We start from the raw sequence: 18,530 nt of genomic DNA, 5'->3' as shown, positions 1-18,530 counted from the left end.
GGCCATGGGCACCCTCCTGGGTTTGTGTGGGCAGGGGCTGCCCCAGGGCCAGTGGAAGAGCCAGAGCTTAAGGCGGGACCAGCAATTCAGTTCTCAACACCCACTGCTCACAAACTTCATCGACTGTGACTCTGAGCCAGGACTCAGCCCTTCACGCATCATTTCATTTCGTCTTCACAATTTCCTGTTGTGAGTGCTACTGTTCTTATTCCCATACACACTTTAAAGATGAAGTGGAGGAGGCCCAGAGAGGTTTAGTGACTTGTCCCACATGGCCCAGCTGGTAAATTGCAGAGTCAGGATTAGAACCCAGACAGTTGGGCTCTGACAGTCACTCTCTTAATCACAGTTGTTTCCCAAGAGACAAAAATGGGTGATCCAGGCAGAGCCAAGACTTTGAAGTAGATGAGTGTAAGGAAAAGACTGGAATGGGAGAGGAATAATGGGAATATGAGGGAATCAAAGAGAGCTGAGGAAAGGAGAGACACAGGGTGCATGACACGGCCAGGAAGGGTATCAGAGGCAGGCGGAGGCTCAGGCTTTCTGCCCACTTGTTTGCACAGCAGCCTTTCCCTCGGCGGCCACCTTGAGTGGATAGCACCTTTCCATTGGCCTGTCCTGGGACTCCCATCCTGCTCAGCCACAGGCCACTCGACAGTGGGGGAAACACTCTTTCTCTAATTGGCATTGAAACTTACAGCCCTCCCTTTTCCTGTAGGTGGGGTTTCCATAGGAAAAAGCTGCTTCTCCGTTTCCCCAGCCCAGCAACTGTTTGGAAGTCAGATCCCCACATCCTGCTTTACTGGGTCAAGTCCCTCTTGGACCGGCTCTTTCTATCATTTACTGAAGAGGACAAATGGGTGCCCCTGTGTGGGGTCTCCCTTAGCAATTCCACTTCATCGGTGCCTGGACCTCTGAGATCTCTTCAGATGAACATGGCCTTGCCTGGGAATCCTGCTACTTCCATCATCATCTAATTATGGGACAAGGCTGTGACAACAGGTTTTGGAGAACGGGGCTAATCAAGCCCCCCAGGAAACACTGGAGGACTTGCCTACCCTTTGAAGAACTCTAGTGGTTTCTGAGTCTAGCCCACTCTGGCGGTAAGCATGTTACAACTTCTGCCACTTCTGCTGGGGCTTTTGGGGCCAGGTGGCTACTTGGTCCTTCCAGGGGGTTGTCAGGAGGTGGCCACTCTCACTGTGAGATACCAAGTGTCAGAAGAAGTGCCGTCTGGGACAGTGATAGGCAAGCTGTCCCGGGAACTGGGTTGGGAGGAGAGGCATGGGCAAACAGGGACTGCCTTCCAGATCTTGCAGCTGCCTCAGGCGCTCCCCATCCGGGTGGATCCTGAGGACGGCCTGCTTAGCACAGGGAGGCGGCTGGACCGAGAGCAGCTTTGCCGGCAGCAGGATCCCTGCTTGGTTTCCTTTGACGTGCTTGCCACAGGGGATTTGGCTCTGATCCACGTAGAGATCCAGGTGCTGGACATCAATGACCATGAGCCACAGTTTCCTAAAGGCGAGCAGGAGCTGGAAATCTCTGAGAGTGCCTCTCTGCGCACCCGGATACCCTTGGACAGAGCTCTGGACCCAGACACTGGCCCCAACACCCTGCACTCCTACACGCTGTCTCCCAGCGAGCACTTTGCCCTGGATGTCATCGTGGGGCCTGATGAGACCAAACATGCGGAACTTGTGGTGGTGAAGGAGCTAGACAGGGAAATCCACTCATTTTTTGATCTGGTGCTAACTGCCTATGACAGTGGGAACCCCCCCAAGTCAGGCACCAGCTTGGTCAAGGTCAATGTCCTGGACTCCAATGACAACAGCCCTGTGTTTGCTGAGAGCTCACTAGCACTAGAAATTCAAGAAGATGCTGCCCCTGGTACTCTCCTCATAAACTTGACTGCCACGGACCCTGATCAAGGCCCCAATGGGGAGGTGGAGTTCTTCCTCAGTAAGCACGTGCCTCCAGAGGTGCTGGACACCTTCAGTATCAATGCAAAGACTGGCCAAGTGATTCTGCGTCAACCCCTAGACTACGAGAAGAATCCTGCATATGAGGTGGATGTCCAGGCAAGGGACTTGGGTCCCAATCCCATCCCAGCCCATTGCAAAGTACTCATCAAGGTTCTGGACGTCAATGACAATGCCCCAAGCATCCACATTACATGGGCCTCCCAGCCATCGCTGGTATCAGAGGCTCTTCCAAAGGATAGTTTCATTGCTCTCGTCATGGCAAATGACTTGGACTCAGGAAATAATGGTCTGGTCCACTGTTGGCTGAGCCAAGAACTGGGTCACTTTAGACTGAAAAGGACCAATGGCAATACATACATGCTACTAACCAACACCACACTGGACAGAGAGCAGTGGCCCAAATATACCCTCACTCTGTTGGCTCAAGACCAAGGACCCCAGCCCTTATCAGCCAGAAAACAGCTCAGCATTCACATCAGTGATGCCAATGACAATGCACCTGTGTTTGAGAAGAGCAGGTATGAGGTCTCTACTCGGGAGAACAACCTACCTTCTCTTCACCTCATTACCATCAAGGCTCATGACGCAGACTTGGGCATTAATGGAAAAATCTCATACCATATCCAGGAATCCCCAGTTTCTCACTTGGTAGCTATTGATTCAGACACAGGAGAGGTCACTGCTCGGAGGTCACTGGACTATGAACACATGGCTGGTTTTGAGTTTCGTGTGATCGCAGAGGACTGGGGGCAGCCTCAACTTGCATCCAGCGTCTCTGTGTGGGTCAGCCTCTTGGATGTCAACGATAATGCCCCAGAGGTGATTCATCCTGTCCTCATTGATGGAAAAGCCAGCCTCTCAGTGCTCGTAAATGCCTCCACAGGCCACCTTCTGGTACCCGTTGAAACTCCTAATGGCTTGGGTCCAGTGGGTGCTGATACAACACCACTGACAACCCACAGTTCCCGGCCGTTCCTTTTGACAACAATTGTAGCAAGAGATGCAGACTCAGGTGCAAATGGAGAGCTCCTCTACAGTATTAGGAGTGGAAATGAAGCCCGTCTCTTTGTTCTCAACCCCCACCTGGGGCAGTTGTTCATCAACATCACCAATGCCAGCAGTCTCGTTGGGAGTGAGTGGGAGCTGGAGATAGTGGTAGAAGACCGTGGCAGCCCCACCTTGCAGACCCGAGCCCTGCTGAGCGTCTTGTTTGTCACCAGTGTGGACCACTTGAGGGACAGGGCCCGTGAGCCTGGGACCCTGAGCACATCGGTGCTGACAGTGATTTGCCTGGTCGTACTTCTGGCCATCTTTGGGTTGGTTTTGGCTCTGATCATGTCCATCTGCCGGACAGAGAAGAAGGACAGTGGGGTGTACAACTGTCGGGAGGCTAAGTCTACCTATCGCCACCAGCCCAAGAGGCCCCAGAAACACATTCAGAAGGCAGACATCCACCTTGTGCCTGTGCTCAGGGGTCAGGTGGATGAGCCCAGTGAAGTTGGGCAGCCCCACCAGGATGCAGGCAAGGAAGGGACGATGGAAGCAGGCTGGGACCCCTGCCTACAGGCCCCCTTTCACCTCACTCCAACCCTGTACAGGACCCTGCGTAACCAAGGCAACCAGGGAGCACTGGCTGAGAGCCAAGAGGTGCTGCAGGACACTGTCAACCTCCTTTTCCACCATCCTAGGCAGAGGAACGCCTCCAGGGAGAACCTGAACATTCCTGAGTCCCAGCCTGTGATGGGCCAGCCACGCTCAAGGCCCCCGAAGGCTATGGGCAGCCCCACAGGGAGGCTGCCAGGAGACACAGGCAGCGAGGAGGCTCCACTGAGTCCACCGGCCTCCTCTGCAACCTTGAGGCGGCAGCGGAATCTCAATGGCAAAGTGACCCCTGAGAAAGAGACAGGTCCCCGTCAGATCCTGCGGAGCCTGGTCCGGCTATCTGTGGCTGCCTTTGCAGAGCGGAACCCTGTGGAGGAACTCACGATGGATTCCCCTCCTGTTCAGGTACCTTGGGTGTGGGCAGCTCTCTCTGTGGTCACCCCTGGACCACCACATCAGACACCCCCATTACCCTCACATTCATCACATGCATTCCTTGGGCTCACTAGGGACTTTACGGTACATTGGATGCAGTGGGTCAGGGCACAGTTCTGAGGGCAACAGAATTTAGCTGTTGGGCACCTTACTTGCTATCTCTGAGTCTTTGTTTTCCTCTCTGTAAAGCAGAGATCATGGTAAGAGCATCTGTCTTGGAGAGCTGTCCTGAGGACTTAATTAGTTCTTATAAAAGCACTTACTTAGGGTCTGTCAAGTAGACACACAGCAACAGGCACGCTTAAGAATACATGCTTTGGGTTCACACTGCCTGGGTTCAAATCCTGGCCCCACCTCTTCTTAGCTGAGAACCAAAGGAACATTACTCAGCTTCTCTGTTGTTGAAGACGTCTGCGTTAATTGTACCCATCTCCTAAATTTGCTTGAAGATGAAATGAGTGCACTTAAAGCCTAGAATAATGTCTGGCACATAGTGAGCACTCAGCAAATGGTTACGATTACTTCTGCAAAAGCTCTTCATCTCTTCTTATCTGGGCAGCCTCCCCATGAAGCAGGCCAGCATGGGCATCATTGCCCCCGGGCTCAAAGGCTGCATGTGACTTGCCTAAGACTAGACTTTGCTGGCGAGGCCTGTAGAATGGGGCAGTGGAAACAATCTCAGAACTTGGGAGTCTGGCAGATCTGGGTTAAATTTCAGCATAGCGGCTTAGTAGCTGGGCAACCTTGGGCAAGTCTGTCAATATCAGAGCCCCCCTTTCCTCATCTATTAAATGGCAATTATGATGCCAAAATTACCCTGCGTCTACCTCCCAGGGGTTGAGGATCAAATGGGATAATGAAGGACAAAGTATCTAGCGACCAGGGATTTGCTAGACAAAAATGGGAAATCTTTTTCAGAGACTGTAACTTATCTCACACCCATATCTGTTCCTCTCCACTTCAGATAACTTTCCCTGTGCCAGGCTGCCCACTCAAGGCACACTTCTGTTTGGCCAGGCCATTGGCTCAGGTTTCCTGTGGAGCAAGGACACAGCTTCCTTCCCCTACACCCTCCCCAGGAAGCCACCTGGCGAGAGCCCGGCTCCTCTCTTAGGAGTCTTGCCCTGGGACCTATGTAGCCCCAGAGGTTGCCCAGAGCCATTCATTCGTTTGTTCATTCATTCACTCATTCATCAAATGCTTACTGAGGGAGCTTTTTGAGCCAAACACTGTGCTAGCAGAGATAGCAGAGAACAGGGACTGTGGTTGAACCCACCGGGATGATGGAAAGAAGGGTGCCCAGCTGGGATCAACTTGACAGAAAGAGGCAGCTTGCTTAATGCTCAGGTCTTTCCAGCAGCCACAGCAGAGCCAGATCTGGGATCAAATTGTAGCCCGGCTTCTAACTGCTATGTAGTCCCTGTGAGCCTCATGTTCCACATCTGCAAAATGGGTGTAATGGTGGTATCTCATCCCTAGGGTTATTGTAAAAATTAAATGAGATTATACACCACCCCTACAGTTTTTAAGTGGTTATCATAAGATCTATTAATAAATGAATTATAGGGGTGCCTGGCTGGCTTAGTTGGTAGAGCATGTGACTCTCGATGTTAGGGTTGTGGGTTCGAGCCCCATGCTGAATAGACAGATTACTTTAAAGAAAAGTAAATAAATGAATTATATATCTTCACTCATTTAATCCTTATAACTACAACCAACTGGGCCTCATTATTATTCCCTTTTGACCGCTGAGGAAACCGAGACTCAAAATGCTTAATTTCTCAAGGCCATCCAGTTGGAACTGGAACAGGGGCAGATTTAGAATTTGAATCCAAGTCTGACTGATTCCAGAGTCTGTGCTCTAACATTGAAGTGACTCTGAATGACAGCACTATGTTCAGGGCGTGGCAGTTGGGGACTGTCCCTGAAACATCAGCTAACCCTTGGAAGAGTGGCAGGTGCCTTAGCAGGGCTTCTGGGCCCGGGCAGAGAGGTGGGATCTGCCCTGAAGCAGGCAACTGGACACTGACTCTCCCAAGTCACAGTGAGACCCCAGCCCTTACCACCTCCTCTTCCAACTGTCCTCTGTGGTTTTGGCACTTTCTAGCTGGAGCTGCCCAGAGAGGCCAAGTGGGCCTTCTCAGGGAAAAGTGGGGGTAGGCCCAGGAGCCAGAGGCAGTGTTTCTAGGAGCAACAACCCTTACTCCTCACATTCTCTGAGCATTTAAAATTTTAAAACCATTGGATTAATCCTGACAACCCGGTGAAGAAGGCTGGGTGGGTATTTCCAGCTCCAACTTAGAAATGAGGGAACTGAGGTCTGAGTATGTCTAAAAACCTGCTTAACGTTACACATACTAGAAATGACCTTGAACTAGAACTCCGCTTCCCAAGACTTGGTCTGTTGCCTTCTCTTTCACAAGTCCCTGCAGGGTCTGGTCCTGACATCTCATTCACCCCCTGCCCCACTGTCCAGCCTTTTTGAACCTCTACCGTCTCCTCTGGGCTTTCAGCTTGCCTTCTGTTCTCATTCTTACTCTTGCTGAATGAATGAATGAATGAATGATACATTTTGCTTTCTCCACAGCAGAGTCTTGCGGTCTGAGTGTTTGAATACTGCTAAAGGCATGGAAATAACACCTTCAGACAACGCTTATCAAAGTAATAATGAATTTATGGTCAGGAAATGCCCTTTTCACCCCCATCCCACAGATTCCAGCGGGAGCAGGTCACTGAGAATGAGAATGAGGGGATGGGCCCAGGGGGTCCCCATTCTCTCCCTCAGACACCCATGTCCTGTGGTGACAGGACAAAACAAGGAACCTGCCTGCACAGGTCCCTGCCTCCGTCACTGGTCACCATCCCCCATCTGATCACACAAACATCTGAAGCTGGAGGAAAGACTATAAAAAGAAAGCGCCGGCATTGAGGGAAACATCCGGCAAGGAAGTGTGCTGGGTCGGAATTGTGTGGAGTCAACAGATTTTTCCTGTCTTGCAGCAAATCTCCCAGCTGCTGTCCTTGCTGCATCAGGGCCAATTCCAGCCCAAACCAAACCACCGGGGAAATAAGTACTTGGCCAAGCCCAGCGGCGGCAGGTAAGCAGCACATGTACCCACAGGCTTCTCGAGCCCCCCACCGGCTCGCGTGCACCCCTGCGGCCTCTGTGATCTGAGGAGGGGTGAGCACATCCCAGAGAGCAGTCCCCTGGGAGAGCACCGGACTGCATCCATCCCCCCATTCCAGGCAGCGTGGTCCCGGAGCAACTGTATTTATAGTATTTATAGGACCCAGAGTCTCTAAGGAAATGACTTCATCCCTGAGGCTCTATCTATCCCCTGATTGCAGAGGTGCTGGGCTAGGGCTTTAAATGTGTAACTTTCAGCTTTCTTTCTCTTGACCCTTAAACATAATATAAGGACTCCCCGGCTAAGGATATGGGTGTGTGGATGTGTTCTTTTGGACACTCCTAGAATTAAAGAGACCTCAAGGGGACATCTAATATAATTCTTTTTTGTTACAGATGTAGAAACTGGAGCTCTAAGTGGTTTGATCCGACCTCGCTGTGTTAAACTTGAGCAAGCCAGATAAATCCTCAGGGCCTCAGTTTCTAATCTGTAAAATGGAGGTCATCACACTTCCTTGCAGTGATGGGGTAAAGATTTAATGATCAGATTTACTCGAGGCCCACAGCCCAGTGACTGGCACACAGTAGGTGCATAACCAATGCTCAATCCTTTCCTCCTAAAGTGACTTTGCTTAAGGTCACATAACCAGTGAGTGGCAAAGCTGGGACCAGCTCAGGGCACCTGACTCCAGGTTCGGTGCTCTTGCCTTGACAACTCATACCTTCTTCTTTGCAAAGATGGTGGGAGGTGGTGGAGAGCACCACTGATTGGTTTTCTCATTTGCAAAATGGGAATAATAACAAGAGAACCCCTTACAGATGTGAAAAGTCTGAGAAGGTGCACATACCTTGCAAAACCTAAGGCCTGACTCCGAGTAATTGCTTAATAAACATTAGTTGTTGTCATCATTATTGCAAACTTGTCACCTCCCTGCTGATTGCTTCATGACAGCAGGAATGGTCACAGAAAAAAAGGCAGAAAAGATGCCCAGACCTTAAAGCTCCTCAGGGAGCCTTCCCACCTGCTGGAATGTGGGGCCAGACCTGTCCTGCCATACTGAGGCAGTCCCGAGAAATAGCCTCCCCAAGTGGTAGGCAGGGTTTGCAGGAGGCAGAGGCCAGGATGGGGACAGCAGGAGTCAGGTAGAGTCCAAGTGGCTTTTGGATTTCTCACCTTAGCTACATCTTCTGCTGCCCTGCTCTTCTGGTCTGGGATTTGGCTTCAAATAGGGAATATGGAATATTCAGTCACTTTGTCCACAAAGTATTTATTAAGCACCTACTTTGTACTTAAGCCAACCCTTGCTTTGAGCACTGGTGAGCGGGGAATGAGGTGGACAAAAATCTTTGCCCTCACTGGAGCTCATACTCAGACAGATGGAGGTGGATGGATAGATGGATGGATGGGTGACTGCATTGTCTCAACCAAAGTTACTCTGCTCCTACTTTGGGCCAGGCATTGCAAAGGAGTGGGAGGGACAATGGTGAGTAATGATATCAACGCATTCATTGTTATTTCTATTTGCTGAGTGCTTGCAAGGCACCAGGCACTGCACTGATTTCTTTACATACAATGTCTCATTTTACCCTCACATGCCCCTTGAGGTGGGGGTTATTATCCCCATTTTAGAGATGAGGCAACAGAGTCAGAGTAGTAGCGCGAGGCCTGGGACCAAGTTATCCAGTTCGTCTGACTCTGAAGGCCGAGCTGTGTATCCAGTTCCTTATGTGAAGGAATGAATGCTGGCATGAATAGAAGAATGTTCATGAACAGGAATGAATGAATCTATGTGTGAATTTCCTCACTCATGGACTGGTTGGCTTCCTTTGTAGGAGCACAGTCCCAGACACAGATGGCCCAGGTGCCAGGGCTGGTAGCCAGGCAGAACCAGACCAGGAGGAAGGGCCCCTGGATTCTGAAGATGATCTCTCTGTGAAGCAGCTGCTAGAAGAAGAGCTGTCAAACCTGTTGGACCCCCACACAGGTAAGGAACTCCTCAGGATCACTCTGACCTTGCTTCTGCCTCCAAGGTCACCTTGCATGCCCTCCATGGGAGAACACAGACATTCTGTTTCTGGGCAGGAATATCAGCAGCATTTAACTTTCCCTAAAGCTTCAGGCAATCTTCATTTGTTTAAAGACAAGATGCTACTTTGATTATTCATTTTAAAAATCATATTAATAGCAAATGAGCTTTTGGTATGTGCCAGGTACTGGGGAGTGTCTCATATACATTATCACATTTAATCTTCCAGTCTTTGGAGGCAGATGTTATGAGCTCCAATTTAGAGATAAGCAAACTGAGGCTCAGAGAGGCACCGCAGCCTGCCTAGAGTCACTTAGCTCATCAATGACGGAAAGGGAACCAACCTGGGCCTGCATGCCATCAAGGAGACCTCCCCTTACTTCCTAAACCACTCATTTGTGTTTCTTTGGTGGGCTTAAATATCCTTTGACCCTGAGAACCGAGTCAAATCTTTAATGTGTTAATATTTCTAATTGAAACAAAAATCACATTTTCTAGAGAAACAGTTAGTTTTGATATTAAGTACATAATCTGGTGCTAGCTGGACATTGGTTAGCCTCCTTTAGGTAACATAGCATACCTCTGTACATCCCTACGCTGTGGTTTTCTGTTTCTGTGGTTAATAATGTTTCTCAGCTGGACGTATCCTATGTGCTCCATTTGGCTGTAAACACATTGAAGGCATGGCAAGGACTATAGCTAACAGGCGCACCTGGGTGGCTCAGTCGGGCGAGTGTTGGACTTCAGCTCATGATCTCATGGTTCATGGGTTTGAGCCCCATGTCGGGCTCTGTGCTGCCAGCTCAGAGCCTGAAGCCTGGTACAAATTCTGTGTCTCCCTCTTTCTCTGCCCCTCCCCACTCATGCTCTGTCTCTGTCTCAAAAATAAATAAAAGCATTTTAAAAAATCTTAAAAAATAAACATGGGGAAAAAATCTTTACAAAAGTATAGCTAAAATTTATGGAGAGCTTTCTATGTACTAGTCCCTGTTCTGTGCTCCTCACGAGAAAATCTTACAAGATAGAACATCTTAAGAGAAACTATTCGTTATCACCATTTCATAAAGGAAAAAACTGAGGGGTGAGGGTGTTTAATAATTTTCCCAAGGTTGTGCAGAAAATGGTTACTAACACTGGCAATGTGGCTCTAAATTAAAATTAAGGAAAGTTAAATCTAATTAAAATTAAGTTAAATGAAAAATTCAGTTCTTCAGTTATAGCAGCCACATTTCAAGTGCTCACTAGCCACTTGTGGTTAGTGCATATTGCTTTGGGCAGCACACATACAGAAAGTTTTGTAGGACAGCATTGTCTAGAATCTACAACCGTGAGGTCCAATATGGTAGCCACTAGCCACATTTGAAAAAGGCTAGTCGGAATCAATTTGGGATATATGGGGGCCTGTACCTGGCTCAGTGGGAAGAGCATGCAACTCCTGATCTCGGGGTTGTGAGTTTGAGCCCCATGTTGGGCACAGAGATTACTTTAAAGAAAAAAGAATCAGACATCTTTAAAAAAACAAAAACAAAAACAAAACCTGGAGCGCCTGAGCCGGCTCAGTCAGTAGAACATCTGACTCTTGATCTCTGGTGGTAACTTCTAGTCCCGTGTTGGGCATAGAGCTTACTTAAAATAAATAAATAAATAAATAAAAATGTATTTTAAAAAGTGTAACTTATTATTTTTTTAAAAAGGATGTGATAGGGGCGCCTGGGTGGCTCAGTCGGTTGAGCGTCCGTCCAACTTCAGCTCAGGTCACGATCTCGTGGTCTGTGAGTTCGAGCCCCGTGTCGGGCTCTGGGCTGATGGCTCAGAGCCTGGAGCCTGCTTCCGATTCTGTGTCTCCCTCTCTCTCTGCCCCTCCCCCGTTCATGCTCTGTCTCTGTCTGTCTCAAAAATAAATAAATGTTAAAAAAAAAAAATTAAAAAAAATAAAAAGGATGTGATAAACATATAAAACACACTTCAGATTTTGAAGACTTAGTATGAAAAAACTGTAAAATATCTCATTAATTAAAAAAATTACATGATAAAATGATATTAATTACAAAAATGTTTTACAAATCAATTTCATCTTTCCTTTTGACTTTTTTAACATGGCTCCTAGAAAATTTAAAATGACCTCTATGGCTCGCATGAATCTCTACTGGCCAGCTCTGGGCTGGAACCTGTGGGCATTGCTGCCACACGGTCCTGCTTCTCCACAGCACAGAGGGCAAAGAGCACAGGAGCACTGTAAGAAGTAGGGGGGGTGGTGACGAGGGCAGCAAGGATAGAAAAGCCTGCGCTGCTCACAGGGCAGGGCTGAGAAGGGGTGAGCTTGCTGACCCCAGAAGTCTGGGGAGCATCCATCTGATGATATGATAAGGACAATATTTAACTGGTCACACGAGCTCACTGAATGCTCCCAGCAACCTGACAAGATGAGTCCTACTATTTCACCACTTTATGAGAGAAAAAGGAGGCTCAGAGAGGTTACGGGATTTTCCCAAGGTCACACTGCTCATAAATGGCAGAGGTGGGAAATCAAGCCCAGGCCAGCCCAGCGTCTACCTGCCTCGGGGTGGATTCACCACTGCTTTTCAGCCATTCTTATACACTCCAGTGATTTTCTCATTCCAAGCCTCATTCCTTCTGAAGCTCTCTGACCCTGGTACAAAAGCCTGATTCTATAACACCAAAAAAGTTTCAACCTTATTACCAGAGTCTCAGGGAACTAAGGTTTACATTTCCCAAATGCCCAGGGTTAATATTTATGTTCACTGAGTCATTCAAGAGATGCTTACTAAGTCCCAGGCAGGGGCTGGACCAGTGGGGAAGAGGTCTGACCCTGACAAGGAAAGACTAAGACTCATTTATCAATATAAACAGTGATTAGCTGTATTTTGGAATAACTTTTCCAAATTACAAAAGTAATATTTGGTTAAGGTAGGAAAATGTAGGCAAACAAAAAGAGAATAAATCACTTCTGCCTAGGGGTAACTCCAGTTAACATTTTGACATATCTCCTTCCAGTCTTTTATTATATGCATAGATTCTAAAGCAGCTCACCTGAAGCAAACATTAAATACACACTAAAGTGGATGTTGTACCTTTTTTTTTACTAAACACAGTTGCTTAAACATAAGACTTATACTTTTTTTCCTTTGACTTGGCCTCTACCATTGGGCCCAGGGCTAGTTTTCTTTTTTTTTTTCTTTTTATTTATTTTTAATAGAGACAGAGACAGTGTGAGCAGGGGAGGGGCAGAGAGAGAGGGAGAGAGAGTCCCAAGCAGGATCTGCACTGCCAGCACTGAGCCCGATGCAGGGCTTGAACACACAAAACTGTAAGATCATGACCTGAGCCAAAACCAAGGGTCAGACACTTAACTGACTGAGCCACCCAGGTGCCCCCAGGGTTATTTTTTTGAGATAGTATTTTTGTTCAAGAGATGTGAAAAGGAAAAGCGTGATGGTGGCATTAGGGATCTAGGGGACAGTTTTTCACTGTCCCTTTCCTGGGACAGCCCTTAGGCAGACAGCCCTTTCCCAGCCTCGAGGCCAGGGTTTCCTGCAGCTTGAGAAGTAAAGTTTGAGGAGTTTAGGGCATGCTGACAGTACAGACCTTAGCAGGCCTGGGGATTCCAGAGGCCACAGGGGGGCACCCGGAGCACCCAGGGGGATAAGGGGCCGGCTCCTCAGACAGTGGGTGGGTGGTACAGTCACATGAGGCTTCGAAGTCATCAGATTTGGTATCAAACCTTGGTTTGGTTGCCTAGTAGATGTATGATTCAACTTCCTGGAACTTGAGTTTCCTCATCCATAAAATGGGATAGCACTCTTAACTTCAAAGGTATGTGCAGAGGTTAAATGAGAGAATTATATAAATTGCTTGGCACGAAAGAACTTAAGAAGTGGTCACTATTGTTATGAACACAGGCAGATGGCAGGACCAAGTCAGGAACTCCAGCCTCGGCTAAGAAGAGGGATGTCCCCTCCTGCCCCCCCCCCCCCCCCCCCCCCCCCCCCCCATCCCCTGGCAATGCCATCTTCACCTACTAGTGCCCTGAGGGAGCGAGGATCCCGACTACCCGGGTAGATGGAAGACACCCAGCCTGAAACACACCAGGCCCAGGAAATTCTTCAGGAAAGGGTCAATTTCTAATTCAAGGTCTTCTTCTTCCTCCTGCCTCCTCCCTACTCACCTCGTGTGGGTACTTCAGTCAGCAGCCTTCTTGCCCAGCAAGCTTCCCTGTCAGGGCCTCTTCCTTCCCGTCCCGCTCTGGCCTCCCGGTCTGTCCCCCGCCATTTCCCTTCCCTCCTTTGTCCATTGCCCTTGCCCTGCCCACAGCCCCACCCTGGACTGCCTGGCCCTTCCCCGGGCCCAGCCCTCACTGCGTCCCCTCCTTCCCATGCAGGCTTGGCCCTGGACCGGCTGAGCGTCCCTGATCCGGCCTGGATGGCGAGGCTCTCTTTGCCCCTCACCACGAACTACCGTGACAACGTGTTCTCACCAGACACTCCAGCCATGGAGGAGCCGAGGACCTTTCAGACGTTCGGCAAGGCGACGGGGCCTGAGCTGAGCCTGACAGGCACGCAGCTGGCCAGCACCTTTGTCTCGGAGATGAGCTCACTGTTGGAAATGCTGCTCGAACAACGCTCCAGCGTGCCTGTGGAGGCTGCCTCCGAGGTGCTGCGGAGGCTCTCTGTCTGCGGGAGAACCCTCAGTCTGGACCTGGCCACCAGCGGGGCCTCGGGCACAGAAGGACAGGGGGGCCCAGGTGGAAAGAAGGGGGCCGAGGGCAGGACTGGCAGCAGCAGCAGCAGCAGCAGCAGCAGCAGCAGCAGCAGGGGGCTGTGGATCCAGGAACCAGGGATGTTAGGGAGCCCAGGCGCTAAGGATCCTGGGACACGAGCTGCTTTCTAAAATCTTTGAATTCACTGTTGAGAGGTGGCCCAAGAACTTTAGGGCGACCTATGCTGCCCCACAGAGGAGGCAGGGGAGCCACAACTAACATCTGACTGACCAAAGCAGCCCCTTGTGAAGGGCTGGCTCTGCCTGTGAACTTTTTGGAGTGAATTTTTTGGCTGAAATGAGTGTTTGCTGGCAAAACACATGTCGAGCACAGAGGGTCAGGCCTCCTGTGGAACAGATGCCAAGGAGTGTCATAAGCAGGAAAGGATGGCCTCATCGCATAGTTGGGGGTGGGGTGCTGGTCCTGGGGTGCCAGGCAAAGCTCTCTGACCTACTAATAAAGGAAAAGCACTGGCTCATTCTCCTGTTTGCACCTGTCAAGAGGGGGCAGGGGAAGGGTAGCAGAGTGAGGTGTCCTTGTTGCCCATTTCCTGGCAAGATGGTATGCTGGACGTGGACAGGAATAGGGCACATTAGTACACAGTGCTAGGTACACAATGATGAACACGTGTGCTCTTGACCCTACTTCCCTATTGCTACCTTATCAAATAATCTGCTTCTCAGCTGGAAAATTAGGGCTAAGAAAAGCATGACTATTTATAGAGCATTTATGTGAGCCAGTAAAGCCCTGGGCTTTACGCTAGGATTTAGTTTAATTTCCCAACAACCTTGGGAGGGAGGTGTTATTATCCCCATTCCACAGGCAAGGACGTGAGGCTTGGAGAAGCAGAGTGTCTTGCCCAAGATCAAGAGTGGAGGCAGAAGCAAGCTTTGAACTAGTCTTGAACACCAAAACCTCTGCCCTCCACTTTGACACTACACTGCCAGCCAAGGAGAGGGAAGGAAAAGGCCCCGCAGCTGAGCTCCTGCCAGGTGTGGACTTACCTGAGCTCCCCTCACGAAACACTGTTGAAAAGAACGTTTCTAAAGCTGCTCAGGCCTCCACAGCTCTGCATTTCTGAGCACAGAACAAGAGGGACTTGGATCTAATCTGACACGGGCCTGAGCTTCTGCAGGCTCCTGTGCTTTCCCAGCGATTAGCCCTTCAGGTACAGACGTTATCCTTGCAGACGCACCGTTCATGGGTAAATCTTCCTCTGTCACAGCAGGTTTGGGCCTGTGAATTCAGGCCCTAGAGAACAGTGTATGAACTGGGTCTATGAAATCGATACTGACAGCAGCAAAACTTCCAGGGCAGGAGGGAGCAAAGAAATAGCAAATATTTTTCCAAGTCTCAGCCTTATAATTTTCCTGGAAATTTCCAACCAGTCAGTCAGCTAGCCATTCAGCTTCTCGGTAGCATGGGGCCCTCCTGGACACTACAGACAAAAATTCCTCTCTGTGCTCCCCCTTTCGTTCTCTGTTGGAGGCCAGTACTTACGTTCATTGTCCACAGTAACGGGCCAATCATACTCCCAGCCAGGGATAATGAAAATCATATATATTTGGAATCCAATGTGGCACCCTTATCCAGTTATTCCATTTTACAGATGAGGAAAATGAGGCCCCCAAAAGTTAAGTGCCCCAAGAGCAGGGTCTCTGGGTGTGTGTCACCTCACTTCAGGCCCAAGTGATCTCCTTATAAGATCTGTGAGTTTTAAGCTGTTGGGTTCCCCAAGTAAATGAGAGAGGCCAGGGGAAACTAAGCAGACAGGGTCTTGAGCCTGACCAGCCAGGTGACTGGCACAAAGCAACAATGGATGTATACTTAACTTGTTGAATGAATGAGTAAATAAATGGATAAATCAGTGCTTCAGAGTTTCCTTTTATCTGTATTGGAGCTGCAGGTAAGACGTCATTACAAAGAAAGAAAGAAAACTTCCATTATGGGAAATCAAAGTCTGAAAACCACAGAACTAGAGTAAACTACGCTGACCGCCACTCTCCACCCACAATTACTAGTGGATTTTTGATGCCAAGCTCATGTTGGGAGGGTGGAGAAAAGAAGAGATGGGGGAAGAGCCAACCTAAGAAACCCGGAGCCAAATTAATTAATTAAAAAGAAAGCTGGAACTGTGGCTGTCAACTGGATCACTGGATGCCCTTGATCACTGCTTCACTCTAGTTCAAAAATCCCTAATCTGTAGCTCTTGGACCTTGAGAATACTAGGCAAAGCCTTGTGTATAGGTGTTTTTCTAGGCAGAAGATGCAAAGTCCTCATCAGATTCCCAAAGTAACAAGTAACCTATGAAAGGTTATACTGCACCTTGTCTAAATCACTCCCTAAACCTCCACAAACACAAGCAATTTTACTCGTAAGGAGCCAGAACATTTTATAGCCAAGAAAAAAGCAAGACACTTCTGATCTGCACAAAGCTGCATGGCGGGCTTGTGGCAGGGCTAGGATTTGGATCTGGAATTTGTGTGATGTTCTTTCTAACAAATCAACAGTTCTTAACCTGGAGTCCATGGTTGGGCTTCAAGATCTATAAATCCGCTAAAGTGCATGCAAAATTGAAGGGCTGCATACTTTTGTATAGGAAGGAGTCAGTGCTTTTGCCACATTTTCAAAGGGGGTCTGGGGCCTCAATAAGATTAAGGACCACTGTGATCCTCTCTGTTGGTCCTTGGCTCTGCCTTCTCCGCAGACCCTAAGGAATTCATGGGTAGAGCTGTTTCTGTTCTGAGGCAACTGATCTCTGGTCAGAGTGGGGATGTATGTAGCTGCTCTCGTCTGCAGCATGCAACCAACTCCTAGCATGGGAACACCCAGCACTTTCCCATGAACAGGCTGAGTGACACAGTGTGTATGGCGACAAAATTGAGCATGCTGAGCAAAAAGGTTACGGAAACTTCTTCGCATCAGCCAAAATGTCAAAGCTGAGACTTCGGACATGCTCAGAACAGTTTTCACCAAGATGGGCTCAATCCCCTGGGATATCGAGGGAGCAGGCAAGCCAGCCAGCACTCAGTTAAATGTCGTCTTAATTTGGAAAGCGCAGAGGGACTTTTTTTTTTTTTTTTAATCAACAGTCAGCCGGTTCTCCAGCACGAGGAGTGTGATGCAGTGCTCACTTGGAGCCTGGGGGCAGCTCAGAGATTGACAGGCAGCCTCCTTGTCTGTCACCCAACTTCAGCTTGGCAGCTCACTGACCCTACCTCTCCTCTGGCTAAAACAAGAGTGAGATGGCAACCAATACCCATGGGACTCCGGAGAGAACCATATCCCAAAAGGAAGACAGGAGGGGGAGGGAGGTGTTTTAGCACGGGCTCGGCCTGGCACATAGTATGCACCAAGAAAATAGGTCAGCCTTTTCCAGCTCCTACTAAGTATGGAGCCTGATGTAATGGGGCAGGGGAGGACGGAGGCATGATCAGAAACACTCATTCAACAAACACTTTGTATTTATTGAGCACTTACTAGGTGTCAGAAGTAGCACTGGAAGCTACTTCTTCCAGTGGGGAGTATACAGAATCATGGACTCAACAAATATTTAAAGCACTTACTATGTGCTAGGTAGGCTTGGTGCAAGGAACTGGGTGGAAAGGGGGCAATGCATAAAATCACTCATTCCTTCAATAGATATTTACTGAACATTTACTAAGCACCCTGCACTGTATTAGCACTGAAGATATAATGAATCAAACAGCCTTGTCTGTACTGTGTCACGGATCCCTGAAAGCAACATCTCTGGATAAGGGAACTGAGTCAGCACAGCCTCGCACAAAAGTCTCACTGCCGAAGGGCACCAGGTCCTAAAACTTGGGTCACCCTGTACCTAACCCAGGCAGGGGCCACTCCCCTGTCCTCCCCACCTCATATTTCCTTTCAGGGCACTGATGACAAGTCATTAACAATGGAATTGTAATGGCGAAAGCACAGCAGTGCCTGGGTCTGTGGATGAAGGCCCACCCCTTGGGGATGGACGGAGACCGCAGTGACTGAACAGCCAAGGATTTCTGGTCCCTTGACGACATTGCTCTCACAACTCTTCCATCCTGCCTTTCCACAAGGAGAGCTTAAAAATATCCTACCTCCACGTTTAGCACCCCAAATTGAATCAGTACTTAACTTGTAATTACTGAGGGGGAAGGAGAGCTGCATCTGGCCCTCAACACGGGACGCCCGCTGTCCCACGGCTGTCTGAACTGCCACTCCTTCCCCAGAAGGAATCGGTAAGCCAAAATGACAAGAGGAGGGGAGGAGACTGGAGAGTAGGGTCCCACAGGAGGGCAGGAAACGACATTTTACAGAAGTTGCCCCAGGAAGTTTGATCGGCAATCTGTGTGTGGCTGGGCTCTGTGCTCGGCTCAGGCTGGCAAACATGGGGTTAACCAAGTTCTTTACTGCAGGACTTCTTGGAACCTTAAAGATGCTGATGTACACTGTAAATCTATAAAAAAGGGGATGTCTGGTATAGCGTTTCCCAAACTTATTTGACCACAGAAACTTTTTTTTTCTTGCAGAGATTAGTGCATTGTACAGCTTAAAAACCTAACCTTTAACCAATGTGTGTATT

At 49.0% G+C, this 18,530-nt stretch overlaps 1 protein-coding gene across 1 annotated transcript; it reads left to right on the top strand.

The window, feature by feature from the left end:
• The first annotated feature begins 800 nt into the window (after positions 1-800).
• Positions 801-14,743, top strand: PCDH12 (protocadherin 12). The gene is made up of 4 exons (XM_049648486.1): positions 801-3,989; positions 7,020-7,117; positions 8,980-9,131; positions 13,573-14,743. The coding sequence occupies exons 1-4, from the start codon at positions 1,110-1,112 to the stop codon at positions 14,079-14,081; spliced, it is 3,639 nt and encodes a 1,212-aa protein (XP_049504443.1). The 5' UTR covers positions 801-1,109; the 3' UTR covers positions 14,082-14,743.
• The last annotated feature ends 3,787 nt before the right edge of the window (positions 14,744-18,530 follow it).

This window comes from Panthera uncia (genome assembly GCF_023721935.1).
Source record: "Panthera uncia isolate 11264 chromosome A1 unlocalized genomic scaffold, Puncia_PCG_1.0 HiC_scaffold_17, whole genome shotgun sequence".
In the NCBI taxonomy this organism is placed as follows: Eukaryota; Metazoa; Chordata; class Mammalia; order Carnivora; family Felidae; genus Panthera; species Panthera uncia.
The sequence above is the reverse complement of the archived record's forward strand: the minus strand, read 5'-3'. Positions and strand labels throughout refer to the sequence as shown.

Bases quoted from the DNA above. Each gene is read 5' to 3' on its own strand.
- PCDH12 (XM_049648486.1), top strand. From the start codon at position 1,110: ATGTTACAACTTCTGCCACTTCTGCTGGGGCTTTTGGGGCCAGGTGGC. The intron at 3,990-7,019 runs GTACCTTGGGTG...CCTGTCTTGCAG, and splicing joins TGGATTCCCCTCCTGTTCAG to CAAATCTCCCAGCTGCTGTC. The intron at 7,118-8,979 runs GTAAGCAGCACA...CTTCCTTTGTAG, and splicing joins GCCAAGCCCAGCGGCGGCAG to GAGCACAGTCCCAGACACAG.